The sequence below is a fragment of the Micropterus salmoides genome, unplaced genomic scaffold (genome assembly GCF_014851395.1).
Source record: "Micropterus salmoides isolate LMB-PRFRI ecotype aquatic unplaced genomic scaffold, ASM1485139v1 Ms_hic_scaffold_15, whole genome shotgun sequence".
Lineage (NCBI taxonomy): Eukaryota > Metazoa > Chordata > Actinopteri > Centrarchiformes > Centrarchidae > Micropterus > Micropterus salmoides.
Window position 1 is genome coordinate 20,255,154 of NW_024040596.1, and position 21,510 is coordinate 20,276,663.

Consider the following 21,510-nt stretch of genomic DNA (forward strand, 5'->3'; position numbering starts at 1 on the left):
AATGTGAGCAGAAGTTTTTAAACTCTATTCTAGAGACAGTGCAGAGAAGCCAATACGGGAGAAATATGATCTCTTTTCCTGGTTCTTGCCAGTACGCATGTTGCAGAATTCTGGATCAACTGGAGAGTCTTAAGGGACTTTTTCAGGTGGCCTGATGATATGGAATAGCAATTATCCAGCCTAGAAGTAATAAGTGTGTGGACTAGTTATTCTGCATTGTTTTGAGACAATATGTGATTTTTGCAATATTATGTAGGTGGAAAAGGGTGGTCCTTGATGTTTGTTTTGGAAACAGTGCCAGTAGGTAGATTTTGATACCTTTGGACAGAGTCAGGCTAGCTGTTTCCCCGTTTCCAGCATTTATGCTAAGCTAAGCTAACTGGCTGTTGATGGCAGCTTACTATTCAGCATACAGACATGAGAATAATATTTCTCATTTTGTAGAATATCTCCGTGGAGCATTATATTATTATATCTATTTTAATAAACATTGATGGATTATTTCTACAGATGCATTAACATGTAAGCGCCAATTTGTTGTAGCTGGTCAGTGTTTATGAGATTAGATTTTACTGTATGATCATGTATTTTTTATAAATAAAATGTTAATCTGAGTTGCATAACATGGAAGTACCTCAAAAATGTACAGTGCTCAACTAAATGTATTAAGTTACATTTCACCACTGGACCAAAGTCTCCATTTTATATAAAACATTTTATTTTTATACATGTTACAATTTTTTTATTAGTAATTTACAGAGCTGCACAGTATGGTGGTGAAACAGTTAACAGTATAAAAAGAATATATTCATATATTGAAACATTTTAGAGACACATAATTTACATCCTACAACTGTTAATATCTTCAATGTTATTTACAAGACAGAACACTGTGTGGGATGATTGGCTGTTTGTTCAGGTAGCAGATGGAGGACGTTGACAAAAACTGTATGCAGACACACAAAAAAGCATGCATATAAAAATAAAATTGAATATGCAGATTGCAAAAGGCATGACACTGTCACAAGAGTCTGCTTCCCCAGTGTTTTTCACTTGTGTAGACCTCTAGAAGCATGTAATGTAAACAAGAAGCTAAGACATGATCTATGTGTCCGATTCTAACCTCCTAAGACATTCACACAGGTCAACAACTAAGGAAAACCTATAAAACGTAATTAGCTGCAGCTGTGAGGGTCCACTCAAGGGACAACAAGGATCAAGCTCAACAAGTCCAGGGAGGAACAGAAAATCAAAGAAGAATTAGTCTGTTAGAAGGTTTCAGATTGAGGAGCAGGATAGTGGCCAAGTCATCGGGCAGATCATTTTTAAAGAATGGCTGATCTTTTGTCAGCAGAGACGCAGCTGCAAAAAACGCGTGTTGTTTATCAGCTTGCTTTTCCTGGTGCTATTGTTCTCTCAGTTGCATTACACATGACATCTGAAAACAGAACATTTAATCAAATCCCTGGGCCACTTTCATTTTTCCACTGAAACGTGTTTTCACTTATTTCTGGATTCCAGAGCTATAGAGGGTTCATGTTCCCCGACTTTCTCTCCCATCCCCACTTTTTTCACATTCTCATGTCTACCACATCATACATTCACAAACATACACCAAAGCTTCTGATGGATGGAGTGGTTAAAAAGGCAGAAATATTACCTGCCAGAGGAAAAATAGCTGGAATGACGTTACACAATGTTCAGATTGTAAAAGACTGCTTTTACATTGACGAACAGTAATATTACATACACTAACACTGTATTTGGTCACCTTAAAGGAATAGTTTGACATTTTGAAAATATGCTTATTTGCTTTCTGGCAGGGATTTAGATAGAAAGAATGATTCCACATTCATGTGTGTACAGTAAACATAAGGCTACAGAAAGCAGCCATTTAGCTTAGCTTAAGACTTGAAACACGAGAGTACAGCTAGCCTGGCACTTACGAAATCCACCTAACTAACTAACACTTCTAAAGCTAACTGATTAACACGTTATGTCTGTCTATGTATATTTACGTAGGCAGATTTAGACAGAGTCAGGCTAGCTGTTTCCCCTTGTTTCCAGTCTTTGTGTCAAGCTAAACTAACGGCTGCTGGCTATAGCTTCATATTTAACAGACAGATGTGAGAGTTCAATCGATCTTCTCATTTAACTCTCTGCCAGAAAGGGAGTGTATTTCCTTGAACTATTCCTTTAATCTTCAGTAGTATATAGACAGTTTATTCACTGAAGTTGCTTTTAAATTGTAAAAATTAGTTATATAGACCACTAGATTTCAAAGAGTATTTTAAATTAAGTTAGCACCATTGACTAAAAAAGCTTTCTCAGTGTCTCTCTGGGAAGGCCTAAAGAGTACATTTGAGCTTTGTAGAGTGAAGAAAGAATATTATCTGGTAAACCACCTAACAGTAACACTATATATATATATATATATATATATATATATATGTATACACAGTTTTAAGTTCTTCACTTTATGAATGGACAGATAGTATGACATGATTAAACAAAACCGATTATAACACTAACCAAAAGTACTACTGCAGAGAGGATTGGGCTGAGTCTGATAACATTTCAAGTAAGAGGATGCAGTCCAGTTTTCCCCAAAGGAAGACGTCCAGTAGATGAGCAGCAAGCATGTCCCTTGATGTCACAGCCAGCTCACCCAGTCAAGAGAAGGCACCAAGGAAGGGGGACGAACAGTCAAAACTTCTGCCCACACAGGCAGGGACATAAGGAAACACAGAGAGGGGCCGTTGGTAGGTGAAGTAAAGAGCAGCATGCTGAATGGCTGTCCGTCTTAAACAGCCCAGATTCTAAACACTGTGGTGAGCAAGTGGAGCGTCTTGTCAGGGAGCTTCGCTTTTCTAACGCAGAGGTTTCTGTGCAGCAGGAAAAGTGTGCCAGTATGCAGGGTGCACGCTTTTTTAAAACATGTATTAAACATACCAAAGTTTTTTGCCAACATAATTTCTCACTTGTCAGTGTCTATATTGGTCTTGATTCAGAAAACTGAATTGAAGCTCTTGTCTTATTCTACCTCGATTTAAGGCAGGCTGATGCATATGTTTTGAGCCCATAAATTGATCCAAGCTTTTAAAGAATAGTTTGACTTTTTAGGAAATATGCTTATTTGCTTGAATAACCCATAAAACAGCAACATAATGTTTAAACATTTTGGTTTTTGAACAGATTAAAAAAACAAGATGTTAAAGTGTTAATTTATCAACTTTAGAGGTGCCGGTAGAGGTGCCTATTTTGTCACTTTTAAACAGAGCCAGGCTACCTGCTTCCAGACTTTATGCTAAGCTAAGCTAACCATCTGCAGCTTTCAGAAACATACATCTTTCATCTAACTCTCGCAAGAAAATTATTTTCCAAAAGTTCAAACTATTCCTTTGAATCTTCTGTCATGCTTAGAAAACATGACTCATATACAAACCATTTAAAAAAATTTGCTACCTTCGTCAAATAAAATGTTTTAGATATTTCATTCCACAACTGTAATAATAAACAAATAACCCATGGGTTATTGTTAAAAATTGTTAAAAATGTGTTAGATAGTGTGGGGTTGCTAATTATTGCATTAACATGAACATTTCATTATCTTTCCATGTTATAAATAGTTTATTTGTTGTTATTTGTTCAAAACTGCAAGAGTGGAACTCCCTTTTGTCCTTTGGTCCATATGCATCAAAGGTGTCCCTTTTCCAAAAACTGTCTATTTGTCTAGGTATTGGTTATAAAATGTATAGGACCGTTGGTAATACATTTATTATTGGCTTTAAATTACTCTGACTGTAGCTGGTATTTTTTATCTTGAGAGGAATTGTAATTGAAACTAAGATCCCGCTACACAGTCTTCAAATGAAGAAAAAATACCTTGTTGTTCACCGGAGAGATTCATGCCTGGGTAGAGGAGCTCTCTATGCGGGTATCCAAGACGCTGCAACACATAAAAACACATACACAAACCCATTAGATTTCATCTTTCTAGGTAAATTAGATATATTATTTACTGCACGAATACATGCCCACAACTTAAGTCAGGTTTATCTGGCATGAAAGATCTCTATGGCACATTGAGCGGCGATTTACAGCCAGATACGACTTCAAACCTCTCACTACTGTTACACACAGACACATTGCTACTGGCAGACTGTTGGCAGATGAAGGAATGTCTGTGTCTCCTAATAGTTTCTGTCTAACTATATCAGCTCCAGGCCTGGCTGGTGAACATTTAAAACTGATTAAATCTGTTTCCACACTGGTTTGGCATGGCTTGAACTCTTCATCTCCTCCAACTAACAAACTAATCTTTTTTTCAGCACAATCTTGCCAGACTCCTGTACCTCAATCTCACTTCCCCTTTTCCTCATATCCTGGTTTGTTTGGCCCATGTGTTTATCTCATTACAGTATAACAGGAAAAACAAGAGAGGCACTCACGCTTGATGCTGCCGTACAAAATCTGCAAACTGCCGGTCCTTAGCGTAGAGCTCAATAATGCGTATCCTGTCTTGGATTTCCTGCAGAAACACATGATATCAGTCAGGAAGAAAAATTACATCACAGGGAGATAAACAGTAAACTGAACAGGCTGCTCAATCAAAACATGGCATTTACTACAACGACCTATTAATGTATTTATGGGCGCAAAAGCCAGGTGGTGAAATTTAAAAACCCATCTTTTTTTCTCAATTTCAGACCAATACTGCCCTAAAAACAGATTTTTTTCCAAAATTGCATAAAAGTATAAATCTTAAAACGCCAGCTTGGTGGTTTAATGTGTACAAGGAAAACCAGAGCTTTTGCAAAACTATGATGTAATCCAGCCCAGTGAGGGTTGGGGGCTGTGTGGCAGTAAAGTTAAGCAGACAACCATTAGTTGCCTCTTACTTTCTCTCTGGTCACTTATTTTAAATGTCAATATACCTGGTCACACAACACAGCTGTAGTCATTAACATGCATTCACTCTGATTTTGTCAGACAATGTCATGATTACAAAATAATGATTTTATCAGTACCATGGCGCAACAACTTAGTATGACTGCTGCTGGATAGTAAAGATAATGGGGTACAAAAAACATAAATAAAATCAACCCGTGGCTAGCAGCCCACACACACACACACACACCTCCTTGGTCAGTTCACTGTTCTCATAGATGTGTCGTATCTCCTCGCTGCTGAAGTCAGTGGAGGCCTCAGCACTGCTGTACACAGGAGCTTCCGGATAGCGGCGGTAGTAGTGGCTGTAACCTGTGGTGGCCTCGCTCTCATACATGGGGTTGTACTTGGTTGCCCTCTCCAGAGATGGGAGACTCTCTGCTCGCCTTTGAAACAACACACAAACAGAGAAATCAGTCAGAATGTAGAGGCTGGTGGTGAACAAAGCAACACATCATCTAGGAAACCTGATAAGAAAATTGAGCTGTAGTGAATAAGACTTCGGCGTTGATTAACCTTAATAAGTCCTTACGTTTCTGCTTAAGTCGGACCCCAGACTGCCTATCAGAAAGCCTATTGTGTTAAGTGTTTAAGGCTTTTTGGTAATCAGCACCATATCTGATCAGTTAATTGGCTGAGGTTAACACAGGTTTCTCCACAGGCTGCTCTGGAAACCATGCCAGACACATACACACACACACAAAAGAGAGAAAAAGTAAAGGAAGGATCAAAGCAGGACAGGAGGAAAGAGACACCCTGGCAAAGGGAGTGGGGTGGCCACACTGCTGTAAGCCTAGAGGAGTAAAGAGATAGCGCAGTGGATAATTTTGGCTGTCTAACTGAGGACACAGTCATGGGACGTCCCAACTTATTCTGTTCCCTCAAGAAAGTAACCAGGCTCCTTTAATCTAAAAACTATTATGTGGAGTAGAGAAAACTTCAAACACACTAAATGTAAGTGTTTCTGTTCACTATCAAACGGAAAAGTAAGGTTTGTTTATTTTCAGAAAACAGCATGCTGATAAAAAATAACCTTACTGGTTAATTCATCATATACTGTTCATTTTACTGAACAGCTGGATGCAGGTTTTATGTATATAGGATATTAACTCAATAAAGTCTGGATTTTTCCCTTAAGCTTGATCCGTATCATATACGTATACAGTGTGTCAGAGTCAGGATCCCATATATATATTTTCTGTTTCTCCTTGTTTCACAACTTAATTGCACCTTTATTCAAACAACATGGGTTTTTTTGATGCATCTTTACATCACACAGAAATATAATGAGTCTCTTGTGCATTATTTTTGTACACACCCTGACATATTTGTTATCTTTGGAAACACTTAAGATCCCCACTGGAAGTTAAAATACAGTAGGTCTTTACAAAGAATGGTCACACAAGACAAGTTTATAAAGATGGAAGCAGGTTCTCCAGAGTGAAAAGAAGAGAAATGTCAGCCCAATTACACTCCTTTTTATTCACCACTGTGTCACTCACTGATAACTATATCTATATCTAAAAACTATGGAAAGAGACAGTGAGAATGAATAATGTATAGTATATGGCAGATTAAAGTCACGCCCTCCATCCCTCATGTTGAAATATACTCATATGCTCCTCAAATAAAGCTTTCTGTTGTGTTCTCTGTGCAGTTAAAAAAAGTGGCATGGTATGGATTAGATGCTAGATATAATTTGTTTTTCTCTCACATTATCAAGGGTAAATGCTGAAAAGTTTGACCATATGGTATGAGTTGTTTTCCTCACCGTATGGGGTCCTCGGACTCATCCTTGTCATACTGATCCCGTAACGTCCTGGCGAGGAAGAAGATGACTCCCGAGGCCACCAACAGGAATCCAGCCACGGAGGCAATCGCAATGCCGACCACCAGTGGCTCCGATACATACTCCTCACAGTGCTCTCCTCTGTACCACCAGTTCTCCCCAACGCGGCACCTGAAATGACGGTGCAAGATTTGTCAGCAATGTTGTAAAATAATTGGATCAGTAATTTGGTACAATGACCCAAAATAGACATTGTTAAACTAAATCTCTAAGCATTCAGGGAACAGCAGACGAACAAAATGTTACAGAACATACATGTATTCTGTTTTGAATGATTAAAAGGATGTAAAAATTAATGACTGAATCCTCAGCCATGTTCGTATTTTGTCTTGACATAGTTCTTAACATGACTACAATTATAAGGCTCTGTATGTGTCATTAAATCATTAATGCCTTGTTTTGGAATAAGTGGAATAGTCTCCATGGAGCAATGCAATACTTGATGGCGTGAAGTAAACAACAGTCCAACAGCATCTGGAGCTGCCTGCATGTTTTATGATGTGGTGGTGGGTGTGAAACAAAGGTTAGCCCTCATCTTGGCAGACACTCTCTATTCTGTCTGTTTTGAATCATTCATTTTAATGTGCACCACAGAGGACATGTTTCTGTCACTGATTTGGTTTATTGGCATATCATCTTACGCATCTTACACACATTAACTGATTCAAATGTCTGTTTGGTCATGGCAACACATGCACAATCATGTTTAGATATAAACGCTTACAGAAACACATACAGCAACATTTTTGTAAGGCCTGTTAGAGAACAGGGCTGTAACACCACATAATTAAAAATATTTCACTGGACAAAAATGTGATAATATGCATCCTGGAGCTGAAAAAATTGACCACAATGTTAATAAAATCTTTTCATCATCATTTATCCACAAACGGTAATCATTGTTTTAATTTATGTACAGTAAATTTACTGTCAGAAGGCACAATTAAAAACTATGGTAAACTGCCAAAGGTTGGAGTGCTGATTCAAAATTGACTCAGAGTTGAGAAACTGATTTGCTTTAAATTGATCTAGGCCAAAGTTAATTGGTGTTTGTAGCCAACTAAGGTGCAAAACAAAATATTTATTTCATGTAGAAGACATTTTTACCTCCAAAGTATGAGGACCCAAATTTCAAAAATGCCATTTAACAAATGAGTACATTGGACATCTCTCATCTCTACATCAAGTAACACAAACAAACTAGAAAACTAGAAGCTAAAAATCTGGCCTCCTGCTTGAACTCTAACAATGTATTTGAAAAGCTGTTTAGTTTTCTGTGATGAAGCACTGGCCTCTCAAACCTGCAAACTCAGACACTCCTTGCCACAAGCATAAAGATCACTTCCCCTAATCCCCACCCACCTGCAGATGGCTCCCTGGCCGGGGATGATGTCACATTTTCCGTCATTGAGGCAAAAGTCGGTCTGCAGGTCACAGATACTCTGACAAGGCAGGCTGTCCACACTGAAGTAGCCAGCATTACAGACACACTCCGCCTCCCCTGACCACTTGTTCACTTTACACTCTGCATACTCGTTACAGGCCTGGAACTTACAGGGGTCTGCCTTGTCCCCTGGAAATGAAAGAACCAGAAGTGGTATTATTATCAGCATGCCTACATTTCATTACTAAATGACATGAAGGCCATTTTAAAAAAGGACATTTTGGGAAATGCGCTCACTTGCTGAGGGGTCGATTAGAAGGTTGAGACCACTCTCACGTCTGTATGATAAATATGAAACTACAGCCAGCAGCTGGTAAGCTTAGCTTAGCACACAGACTGGATAAACAGCTAGCCTGGCTCTGTCAGAAGCTAACTAAATCCACCTAATAACACCTAAAGCTCAGTATATTGTGTTTTTACTCTTAGGGTTTTGTATAGATAAAACAAATGAGAAATAATATGTTAATTTCTGGTAGTCTTATTTCTTACTTTTGGACAAATCCATGCTAGCTGTTTCCAGTCCTTATGCAAAGCAAGTAAATTTAGAAACCAAATAAGTGTATTTCTCAAAATGTTGAACTATTCTTTCAAATTAGACCAAAAATAAACTAAAAATTCAACAAATTCAACAAAATAATATTCTAATGTTATGCACAAGATTATAAACACTTCAGATATGTTAAAAATAATAGTAATAACAATAATGATTTTAGATGAAGGCTATTCTTCCTCCATTTCTAAAAGCCGAAGTGCATGCAGGGATACAGCATTTTACTATATGTTGGCTGTGACAGATTTTGACAGTTTAGTTATGTTTCTAAACACAAGCATGAATCATTGATATCAAAATGGCCAAGTACAAACTGACTGTTCTCCTGAGGAAATAAAAAGTGTGCAGAATAGGTCGTGCTGGGTCATTCAATCACATTATAAGAATAAAGACATTATAACACACACACACACACACACACACACTGTGTAAAACCAAAGCTGCAAACAGTAAGTCAAAGTGCAGCTAATGATATATGTTAATTTGGCTGTTGTCCAGGGAAGCCCTAATTATCTCATCCCAGCTGACTGTGACATTCACCTCACGACAGGGATTCAACACCTGCTTGCCTATTCATACACTAATACGTTCTTCAATACTAACTGGATGCAGTTATCTTAAAAACAACTGAGACTGTGAGATGAGAAGAATGAAGCCACTCTCATATCTGTACTTTCAATATAAAGCTGGAGCCACCAGCCAGTAACCTTAGTTTAGCATAAAGACTCAAAACAGGGGGCTACAGCTAGACCCCAACCAGTAACCAGTAACCTACCAGCACCTCTAAAGCTAATTAACACATTATATCTTGTTTGTTTTATTAGTGCTTTTACAGGAGGTTAGGGACAGTACTATTTCTTGGCCAGGCGCAGTGACTTCCTCCAGAGCTTTATAGGTGCTGGTCGGCTGTAATGTAACTCTCAGCAAGAAAGCAAAATGTCTAATAATTCCTTTAAGCAACATCTGACATAAGCTTCAAACATTTGATGCTATCACAGTTATTGTCATGATCAAAGCACTCGTAAAAAAACTGCAGTGTACATCAGTGAGAACCCACCCGACTCAACGTCCAGTGAGTACTTATCGATGGCCAGGTTCATGGTCTGGTAAGCTGTGTTACAGAAGTCCTCCAGGATCAGATAGACAGTGGTGGTGACGCTTTGCGGCACAGGCTTGCCAAATTTCATCCGGCTGTTGACCACAATGCTCCCGTTCCTGAAGTTCAGGATCTCCAGGTTCTCAAAGTTGGTAAGGTTGGACTGCAGGTAGGGCACAAGCTGGGAAGATTTTGAAAAATATACAGTTTGATGTTACAAACCAGTGGCTAGGCCACAACAGTGGGAATACTGATAATCACAAGCGCATTAAACGTGAGAGGTTTACCAGCTCTATGAAGCGTTGCTCCAAAGCTTTGTATTCTGGGGAGCTCTTGTTAAAGAGGTCATCGGAGAAGATCATGTTGGTCACCCTCAGGCTGAAGAACACCATCAGTGCTCGTCCAGGGTTCACAGGCATGGCGATACTGGCTTGGTCTGTGCCGTGTGTCACAACAAATGGAAAGCTAGTGCTGCCGTCCTCTGTGTGGTTAATCAAATCATAACTATAATGAATCACGTCATAGTCCTGGTCCCCAATGGTAGCATCATCCATGCCTTCGTTAGGGGTCTGGATCTGGAGGACAAAAAAGTGGACTGATGATTGATTTGAGGTGAGACTTTTTATCAGTGTTGTTATTCCCTGTTTTATTTTAATAAACCCTTCCTCTTGTGTGTGTTTTCGTTCACTTCCTGTCTCTTTTCTTCTTGTTTTCTTTGTTGTTTTGTCCTGTGTTATTTGTTCATTCATTTGTTCTGTGTTTCCTGTTTTACTTTGTGACTCACCTCTCCTCTCGTTTCATTTCAGACCAGATCACTGCCTGCCCTTGTTTTTTAGCATCTGTTTGAGTGTTTCGCTCTCCTGTGTTCCACCTGTGTCTGTCGCTGACTAAATTTAAGTCACTGTTGTTCCCTTGTCATTTGTCAAGGTTGTCTTTTGTTATTTGTCAAGCGTGCCTGCCTTCTCCTGTGCCTAGTTTTGTTTTTAGTTTGGATTTTGGATATTGCCTGATTCCTGTTCCTGTCAAAATGTTTGGTAATAAATCAGTATATATCCTTGTTGCTTATTTTGACTTGTGTATTATGTGGTCAAAATTGCAATTAACAAAAAGAAGAATTGTTCTTCTCTCAGAGAGTGCACTCTACATGTATGTATCATACATGTGTAGGCATGAACAAAAAATTGTTAATACATATAATACCATTTCAGTTGCAATTGGCCATCAGCCAGCTAGGGGCCGTTGTTAGCCTCATCTGTGATTTGAGTACTCCATACAAGTTGAGTCTAATCTAGGATAACATAAGATGAGGTTATCGGGCCTCTTGTTGCTGTGACTTTTTACACTATGGTCATTTGCCATCACCATCAGGACCAGTGACAGAAAAATAAAGCCCCTCCTTTGTGTAATGTAGGACAAACACAGCACTGAGATGCAGATCACTCAACAGGTGTTTAAAAATAACATAAACGAAAAGTAACATCTAGTTGGAATCAGTGCTAACAGTAGTAAGTTAGGCGAACTAGCTTCCACTTTTCGTGTGGAAGACTGCACATTAGGTTCTTCCACATGCTGAATGTGAAAGGCAGCTTAAATCACAGTACATAACCAATGCTACGTTAACGTTTGATATTACATGCTCCAACAGGTAGAGCACCACCGAAGTTGACAGACGCAGCATCCATAAATTTGTGCAAAAAATCTTTTTATGCTGTTTTTAAATTTCTACACATTAGCTGCTGAATCATTATATTTCCTGAGAGAATTAAAATTCCATTTGACTTTGCAACATTAACATAAATTATTTTCTGTTACCTCCACCACTGAAGGGATGATGATGTCAGGTTGCCCTTCAGAGACAGGGTCAGCATCAGAGATGCGGGTGAAAGGCGACTCCCTCTCTGGAGAGAGGGCGGTCGGTTGGGCAGGGGTCAGGAAATCTGTCGCTGGAGGCTCTGGTTCCCCGTCGTTGTTGACCAGTAAGATCTCATCCTCTGTAAGATCCTCTGTAGAAATCTCTGGAGCATCTGGGGCCTCTTCCTCCACTGCTGGGATTTCTGGTGGACTTTCCTTTACCTCTAGTCCCTCACTCTCTGTTACTTCCTCCATGCCACCCTCTTCAAGTATGGGTTCCTCTGGATAGGTCAACACCACGTTAATGTCTCCGTCTTCTGCAGGCTCTTCGGGGTTAACTTCCTTATCTGCAGATGGAACACCTGTAAGGTTGGACTCTTCTTCTGCGCCCTCCACCAGCTCTTCACCAACAGGACCCTTTTCTGCTGCCTCTGGCTCTGATACTTCACTCGCTATATCTACAGCATCAGGGAGGTGGGACTGGGGCAGGTAGGCCTTTTTCTTCTGTGGTCTCAGTTGCGATTGTGGAGATCTCAAGCTCCTCTTGAATCTGTACTTCATCTACAACAACCTCATCCAGATGTTCCTCTTCCAGAGTTGCAGTGGTAGGTTCTTCTTCCACTGCAGCAGCCTCAACTTCCTGTGTTTCAGGTTCAGGGATGGAATTGGCATGTATGGTGACATCTGTTATTATCAGCCTATCTTCTGAACCAGTCTCCTCAAGAGACACTTCTTCTTCTTCTGCTGCTGCGGGTGTAGGTGGTTGGAGCACGACCCCCAGGTCGTCTGTGCCTGAACCAGAGGCCCTCGACCTCCACAGGTGGTTCAGGCAGTGTGGCATCATCTGGCAGCTCAGGGGAGGTAAGCTCAGCTGGGAGCTCCTCTGGTAGGGGGGGGTCTGTAGCAAGAGTCTGTACAGTATCCTCCAGCAACAGACCCTCCTCCTCAATGCCTGGAAAAACAAAGAAGATAAGAAACTCAACTCACATCATCCTTGACTTTCCTAAGAAGTAACTTCAGTGCAAACATAAAGTAGTAGCTTTTATAAATGGTGCTACCTCTGTAAATATTCATGTAAACTGACACAAAAAAGGAACATAATAATAGAAAAGGTGGATGTGAAGAAGAAAAGGCACTATATGGGAGATAAATTGCTTGTGTGAATGCATGCTTGTGTTTAGGACAACACTCACTGCCAGCTTCGGGTGCACTAGTCGTCAGGACAGGAGCAAGAGACATAACTGCACTGTCCTCCAGAATAATGACGTCATGTTCTTCTGTCGCCACTGTGTTGGTTTCAGAGGGCTCGGGAAGGACGTCATTTATGTTGACATCTTCAGTGTCCCCTTCTAAGATCATGACCTCTGGTGGCTCTTCGGCAGCCTTAATCTGCATCACAAACAGGTCTATTATCTACAGCTTTTGGCACCATTTCACTGGAGTGTGCCATGCAACAGGAGCTTTGATTGGCCAGCCTTTTTGTGTTTACAGGTCAGGTCAATCAGCGCTCCTGCTGCTTCTAAATACAGGCAACTGAATTAGAAATAGGCTTTTTTTTTACTATGCCACCAGCAGTTGGTTTCTGTTGAGCATTCTGTTGTTGGCACAGTTCCAAAGTAGTTGCTGTCTAACTGACATTATTACATATCTACTCTCCAAATGTCCTAATGGTGCATACGTACTATGTGGTTTAGCAGAATTGAGTTTTTCTACAATCAATTTACTGCTAACCAAGCTAGCTACTATGCTAACTGTCTAAGGCTCATGTTGCTAACGCAACATTCAAAGATCTGTTGAATTGCTGTGGGGATAAATTTCACTCTTCTTCAGTTTTACTAGTTCTACTTTATGTGTGTGTTTACCAGATTAATTAGTGTGCTGTGCCTTCTATGAGGACTTAATCTTGATCTTTCATTGATGATTATTTGTTTATTCTAGACACGAAGCACGATGCAACCAATTTCACAGCTCCTCTATATCCACTTTCCATGTTGCTGTACAAACACCTTTTTTCAATACGTTTGGTCCAACTCTTGTTTATCTAACTTGGTTTTGCAAACACTGCCATTGAATTTATTGTCCAGTAGCCTACTGTGTTCACAGTTTCACAATTGTTTCCAGTAAAAACTGTAAAGGCAATGCGCTGTCTTTAACCTTTATTGGAAGTATAGTATACACCTACATGCATAGCGAGGGCAGAAAATAAACTTGAAGTTTATTTTATGAATCGTGAAAAATTTTATTTTATTAAAAAATGCATGATAGCTTTCTAAACGTATTAATGTACTGACTGAACTGTAGAAGTCTTACTTTAGTGGCATCCTGCAGGCTCCGTACGTCTAATATCAACTCAATGAAAGCTTGAAAAGGACAGCAGCTGTAGCTGTATCTAAAACATTCTAAATCCAAACCAGGGCAGCAAAGTGCTTTGGTGGCACAGTAGCTCTGTACTCTTGCCTGTAAATCAATTACTGATGTGAAGTTTGCCAAACTCTTCATATAATGAGTCAAATTAATCACTTAGCAAGCTGAGCTACAAAGTGAACCAGCAGACACATTTAATGCAACCCAAACTCTGATTACCATCAAAGAGCACAGACAACCACAACACAGCACAAATAAAGACAGACTTTAGATGGTAATACTTGTCTGAATAAACTCAAATGTGTTGTCTCTCTTTCCTCGCCGCAGTGTGGTGTACTGTAGCCTTTGCCCCAGAATAGCAGTGGATTATTGCAGCAAGAGCCAAAACTAATCCTCAAAGCCTCACTTCATCCTCGCTGGTGAGCTCATCCCTACCTGCACTGGTGTAGTCTGGATAACATCACAAGTCAGTTACAGGTTATCGCCACATCAGTCATACTACAACTGTCAGCTTCCTTAAACAAAAGTGATTTATCAGCTTAGCAGAGTTCAAAGCACCTGGATAGCCCGCAGATAGATTGTTACCATGATACTTGTGGAGGTAACTTGTTACTCACCGCCGCTTCTTCTGCAGCATTGACAAACTCGGGGTCCTCAGACACTGTGGAACCAGTGGAGAAACAAATATAAATACAAACTGACACACTAAAGGCAAATGTGCCAAAGAGCTAAAATAATCATGCCTTCAGGAATCTACAGAATCATTTTAACTGTTACAATTTCAGCACTTGACAGCCTTCATTTTGACGGCATTACCTTCAGGGGTAAATATCTACAAATCAGTGCTGAAATCTGGAGTGAATAACGGCTGCTGTGGGCCAAGGCTATTACTGCATCACCACCAAAGCAGAAAAACAAAGCAAAGCCGTGCCTTTAAGCTCCCCAGTCACACATGTGGGCCATATGAGAGTGTTTAGGGATCATTTCACATGTCCAAGCCTATAGTTAATGTGAGCATCAAATGGCATCTATCTCAAGGGGAGCTCGCTAACACAGTAAACTAATGACAAGCAGAAAACATGAGCAAGGAGAAATCTTACAGGAGAAGGAGATGCTATTGACATTATCAGACTCTTCATTTTCTTCAAATTTCAGGAGGAGGGCCCTGGTCAGAAGTAGTAGGTAGTTAACCTACTTACTGGCTGGCTAAATCTAACAGATACCATGGTTTAGATCTTGCCTATGTGAGCATTTGAGTTTATGTGTTACTTTTGTATCTCTGACCAAACAGTCAGATGTTGAGTTGCATTGTGGTTAATTTAGGCACCAGGTTTTAACATGAAGGAAGAATGGATGGAATAAAAAAGCTGATATCGTTGGTTCTGCTGCATGAATCTTTATCCGTATTTTTAACTATCCCACAATGTTATGGTCCAATGCCAAATCTGAAAGATCCAGCGGATGTACGCCAAAATAAAGGACTTTATTTAAGCAAAAAAACAAACTGAGTGCTCAGATTTCAAACTTCCTTTTTGCTCAGTTCTCTTTTGCAGACCTTTTAATGACAAGGATTTAACTGTAACACAGAATAAATACACAGTTACTATAACTGATGACTGTTATTTGTTGAAAAAATGGCCCACTTTTGAGCTCAAACTTCTTAGGAATATATGTCTGTCCTCTTTGACAGAAAGAGCAGACAAATAAGAAACAGATGAGACTATTAAAATCCTGGAATGTTTTCTCTAGCGGTGTAGGGTTTGTTGTAATATCAATGCTGAATCCACTGTGTCTCTATTTGATATGACATTTGGAGGTTTGCGTTTGGAGGTGTGTGTTCTGTTACATTGCAGGGAAAATCTTTGCACTGTATTGTCTTACCACTCTCCCTCTCGTCATTATGCAGGGCTTCAGTGATTAAGTTTTTGACCTCACTGATGGTGTAGACCAATGTAGGGCGCTCCATGACCTCACGGTATGAGTTTTCCACCAGGTTTGACTGCAGGGTCAGATAGTCCAGCTGTTCATTGCTCACCCCTGTTCCATCCACCAGCACTGTGACAGCATAGTCCACCACCACGCCACCCAGACTGAAGACACAAATATGTAGTAGTTACATCCTATCCACATACTCAATGCAATACAACAAATCTGCCACAAATTCTATATTTAGGTTAGATTATATTGTTTGCAGCATATTGCATTATACTAAGAGGTGTTTCTGATGTTTTTGCCCACCGCATTAACAAAAATGAGGATGGAGGAAATTTTGAAATACATTTCAATATAATGCAGCCCAGTACAAAATCACTGCAAAGTACAACCTCAATAATAACAATGTAATTAAATTAATACCTATCTGACAAAAGCAATTAAAACGAAACAATCTTTGCAAAGGTTGAATTTATGGCTGAGCTGCTTTACTGGATTGCATTAGTTTTTACAGGTGTACCTATAAAAGTGGTCACTCATTGTAATTATATTGTGATCTCATTTTAAAAAATTGTGTTGCCTAAATTAACAATTTAAGGTTTTTGTTTTATGTGTGAACAGTTTTGTTTGGTGTAAAGCACTGGATCATTGAAACAGAGTTAACTGCATTGAACATCGATTTTATTCTTTTATTTGTACATTTGCATACATTTGGCATTTATGTAAATTTTTTACATATATATCAAGTTTAAAATTTTATTTACTGTAGGGTCATAATTGTGCAAACACAAACGTTAAGTACACTGTGAAATATAAGTACACCTCCTTAAATTTTTCCACAAGAAGCTAAATGGACCTTGTGGTGAGACTGTTTGTTGTGAGATTGTTTTTTGTCTACTGAAACATTTTTTCCCAAGGTCAAGGGTAAAAATTCAATCTCAATTCTTATTTATGTTGTGATTCTGATTTCAGCCATATTCCCCGCTTTGTTCTGTCCCAGAATTTTCATCTTCCCTTGATTACTCTTTTTCTACCTGCATCTTGTGTTTGCTGCAGCACCACATAACATTAACAATTAAGTGCCTTGCTCAAGGGCACCTTAATGGTTGTTCTTGTTCATTTTTCTAAACCAAACTTGGTGAGGAATTTCTCTAATTAATTCACTGGCACCTAAAATGCACAATTTTACATTCATCTTATACACACATTTACAATATGAATGTATGAAATAATGTCTCCTGGATGAGAGAGCGGTTCTCTAAGAGGATGAAAATCGCTCAGGCATTAGCTTGATTTAACATCAAACCTGCTAAAAGAGTTGTAGATCGCTCACAGATGACTGATGACTTCAGTGATTTACTCCTGCTTGGTATGCAGGAGCTCAACTGTATAGGCCAAAAAAAAACAAAAACGGCCAAGTCAGCAGAATGATCAATATCATCATAATAAACATGGAAACCTCACAAGAGATTCCAGGCCCTGGAAAAAAACATCTATCAGCCTTCATTTGACTACTGGGAGCCCTCCACTCTGACCTAGTTTGTTGGGTTTCTGGCGGACGGCTGAGCACGCGCCGGCCCACAGTCGGCCACATTTGGAAGGAGATCCAAATTTTCCCCCTTTAGTTTCACACATATACAGAGGCAGGCCGAGAGAGCTCTACCTCGTGCCCTGCGATCAGTTAGCAGCAGCACGCAACATTAATCACAGTGTGGGAAGGTATAAATATATTTCTCACTGTACTTAATGTGTATGTGTTTGCACCATTTTGGCCACGTAGTCTACAAAGTATGGTTGACAACAAAAAGAGCAGAGTTTGTAACTAAGTACATTTACACAAGTACTGTACAAAACTTTGGGTAGTTGCACTTTACTTGACTATTTCCATTTTCTGCTACTTCTATTCCACTATATTTCCCAGGCAAATATTGTTCTTTAACCCACAACATATATATGATGGCTGTAGTCACGGGTTTCTTTGCAGATCAAGAACATACGTACAAAACACGTAATCAGCTTAAGATTACACTGCCCAATAGTCTATACATTGGTCAAATTGGCTCCATCGAACCAGCTACAACATTAAAATGCTTTAGAGGAGCTGGTAGGTAGATTTAGTTGCTTTTGGACAGAGCCAGGCTAGCTGTTTCCCCGTTTCCAGTGCTAGCCGGGTGCTGGCTGCAGCCTTATCTTTATCATACAGATGGGAGAGCGGTATCAATCTTTTCATCTAACTCTCCATGCGAAAGTGTATTTCCCAAAATGTCGAACTACTACCTCAAGTAAAAAGGTGCGTGGTATTGCTACTTATTACTTAAGTAAAGGATTTAAATACCAATAGCATGACAACCACACCACTACCTACTAACTCCATTCCTTCCATTTACTTACGTCTTTTAAAATTAATTTTAAAATATCTTTCCCTCCATTCCCCTACTGTAGGCTGATTGGCGTGGTCGTAAAGCCCTGATAATCATCTCTATAGAAGAGCACCTGCTCACTCCGTTGGACTCATCCTGATCCCACTTAACAGGTGAGTGACCACACTAAGACCATTAACACAGGCAACTAGTGACACATGTTGACACGTGCCCACGCTCACAGGTAAACACAGTGGGGGGTAAAGGTGATCCCACACACGCACACACAGATCTAGCTAAGGGTTGGTTGATAGGGTTCTCAGGCTTAAATACAAGGCAGGATGGGGAGAAGTATTCAAGGTCAAACTGCTACAGCCTGAACTGAAAACTCACCCTTGGGTGTCCTTCTGGGGTCTACATACAACAAGGAGAGTGAACTTGTGTTAATGCTACACGTTGGTGTAGTTTTTGGCCATATTGTGAGGACAGTTTCTTTTGGCCAGACCCAATATTTAACAACAGCAGAGTGACTGACCTGAAGTCCAACACAGACACACTCTTAAATCCAGGAAGCCCCTCCAGAGCATCCTCTATCTGAAAGGACAAAAAGATCAGGCATTACAAACAAGCCTCAGCTATAGTTTATTTCTTATTTTGACGCCGTTACAAAGAACTCACTTGGCAAAATAAATCTGATTTATTGCTCCAAGAGAGCTCATGTTGTTCAAAATAGTTGAAAGGTCTTGAGTCTTTTGTGCTGTGGCCCACATCATTATCCTTGGGATGCAGACTGCTGCACTGTGGTCAACTTTTTTATTTGTCTACAAGGCCTTGCTTCTAGACACTACTAAAAAACAATGCATATACTCTTCTGCAGACTCACTGACCCACTAATCCATCAGAGAGGAGGAGGATAGAAAAATATCTCCAGGGCCCCCTAACATTCAGTTAGTTACTCTAAGTCTTTAGTTCTCCACCTCCTCCACAGACCGGGAATAAAAAACAGGTCAGTGATTAGGAGAAACATCTTCCTTTGTAGACACAAAATCAAGCATGTGCTTATGATGTTGTTACAAGGTATGTGCGTGTCTGTGTGTCCTACAACATTTGTGTGTCGAGCTGGCTGCCTGGGAAAAATCTAAACTAATTTACTGAATTTTCCGAGTACCTGTAAAACCACTGAAGTCGCTTCCAAAGGAGAGTACCTGAGCATATGTGTGCATGTGCAAAAGTTTATCTATTCCCAAGACAAGTCATAAAGCGAAATTTCCAGCAGATAGTTATTTCACCAAAACCAAATGCGTACCATAAAACCTGTGTTCTTGAACTCCTGCCTAACTGTTTTGGGTTTAACTACTTCTGCTGTTAAAGTGCGTGTTATGAAAACTAACAATGCATCCATCACAGACCATAAACCAGGAGATATAGTGAGTCCAGTCTGGGGCCAAGATACAGTAGCTCTATGGGGAGTCATAAAGAGACAGACAGAAGGAGTTGGAGCCAGAGACGGACCTTTTCAGCAAGCTGTCTGCTGAGGGTTTGGTAATGGAGGCTGGCTGGATCGCCCAGGTTGTCACTGTACATCTCTCCAGTCAGGAGGATGCTCAGCTCCACCACCTGCTCCAGCACAGTGGGCGTGGGAGGCTGCACGGCAATGTCATTGTCCAGCTGTGCCATAAGAAAGAGACACAGTTATATAGCAGTCAAGTGTGCACATTAGTAAGATATTGAAAAGCCAATTGGTAAACAATCTGTGTGGGCACTTACTAGACTCTCCTCCACCTCTGGGATGATGGCAGCTGCTTCCTCCTCTACCTTTTCTTCTTTAGCTATGTCTTCTAGGGGGTTGAGTTCATGTGGGGGAAAAAGAGACTGTTAGTTTATTTCAAGTGGATGTGAACTTAAACCTTTGGCACATGCCGTGATTCCCGATGGCCATATGGATTAGACTCTCCTGACCCAGAGTCCTTTTGAAATCTCAGGCTGAAGCGGCCTTTACAGCCAAACTCACTCACCAAACACACACTCACTGACATACTTCATAGAAAGCTAAAAACGGGGAACTACTGTAGGAATACGTCCATGAAAACACACACACACACACACACACAAGAAAATGGACTGACACTGAAAAAACAATGGTTGTGCATAGTTACATTTATGACAGTAGAGATACCATGCGATCAAAATCACATGATGTTTTGCCGTATAGTCAGCAGTGACACTGACCTAGCTCAGGAGCCTCAGCAACTTCCGGTGAGCCTGGTGTTGGACTGCTGTGGAACAGTAGAAGATTGTTTCAACAGTGTTGATATAATACTTCATGATGAACAACTCGCAGGTTTTTAAGGGTGATGCACACGGTGGGTAGAGGTACAAATAGGATTTAAAGGATATGGCTAGGGTTATTTTATTTCTTTCATTTTTAATCAACAAATTCTCTAAACATGCCAAAACCAATCTTACCTGCAGCCAAAGCCTAATATAGCTGCCTGAATGTCATAGAAATTCCTTTTTGTCCTAAAATATTTGTAACACATAGTTAGCCATTTTGGGAAATACATATTCATTTTCAGGTTAGGTAAAAAGTAATAAGTAGCTTCAGCAACTGGTTAGCCTAGTTTAGCATAAAGACAGGAAACAGTATGAAACTGGCAGCCTGGCTCTGTCCGAACGTCAATAAATTCACCTAGATTTTGTTACCTTTAGACAGAGCCAGGCTAGTTGTCTCCCCCTGCTACCAGTCTTTATGCTAAGCTAAGCTAACCTAGCCAGATGCTGGCTCCAGCAGACACGATAGTGGTAAGGATCTTTCCATCTAACTCTCTGCAAGAAAGTGAAAGTGTATTTCCAAAAATGTCAAATTACTCCTTTAAGCAAAAATGTATAGTATTGCTGCTTATTACTTAAGTGAAGGATTTAAATACCAAAATAAGAGTATTTCAGAAAATCTAATTGTTGCTCTTAAAGGGCAACAATCTCTTTAGTGGGTGACATATTACGACATCTCAGTGATCATGGCCACTATAGCTTATTCTGACATTGCTCCACAACTCCAGCTTCAGTATTTGGAGAGCAGCTTCTTGGTGAGCTGACATCACTGAGCATGCCCAT

At 40.0% G+C, this 21,510-nt stretch overlaps 1 protein-coding gene across 1 annotated transcript in view; it reads right to left on the reverse strand.

The window, feature by feature from the left end:
* Positions 1-1,360: 1,360 nt before the first annotated feature.
* Positions 1,361-21,510, reverse strand: part of LOC119903687 (interphotoreceptor matrix proteoglycan 2-like) — a 23,609-nt gene continuing 3,459 nt past the window's right edge. The window contains exons 3-19 of the mRNA XM_038719909.1: positions 20,626-20,672; positions 20,164-20,234; positions 19,909-20,064; positions 18,932-18,990; positions 15,986-16,194; positions 14,722-14,765; positions 12,934-13,129; positions 12,553-12,692; positions 11,702-12,244; positions 10,177-10,464; positions 9,851-10,070; positions 8,162-8,372; positions 6,722-6,910; positions 5,141-5,336; positions 4,452-4,531; positions 3,886-3,949; positions 1,361-2,715 (exon numbers count right to left, since the gene is read on the reverse strand). Of these exons, the coding sequence (XP_038575837.1) occupies positions 3,907-3,949; positions 4,452-4,531; positions 5,141-5,336; positions 6,722-6,910; positions 8,162-8,372; positions 9,851-10,070; positions 10,177-10,464; positions 11,702-12,244; positions 12,553-12,692; positions 12,934-13,129; positions 14,722-14,765; positions 15,986-16,194; positions 18,932-18,990; positions 19,909-20,064; positions 20,164-20,234; positions 20,626-20,672 (2,692 nt within the window). The 3' untranslated portion in view covers positions 1,361-2,715; positions 3,886-3,906. The remainder of the gene's footprint in view (positions 2,716-3,885; positions 3,950-4,451; positions 4,532-5,140; positions 5,337-6,721; positions 6,911-8,161; positions 8,373-9,850; positions 10,071-10,176; positions 10,465-11,701; positions 12,245-12,552; positions 12,693-12,933; positions 13,130-14,721; positions 14,766-15,985; positions 16,195-18,931; positions 18,991-19,908; positions 20,065-20,163; positions 20,235-20,625; positions 20,673-21,510) is intronic.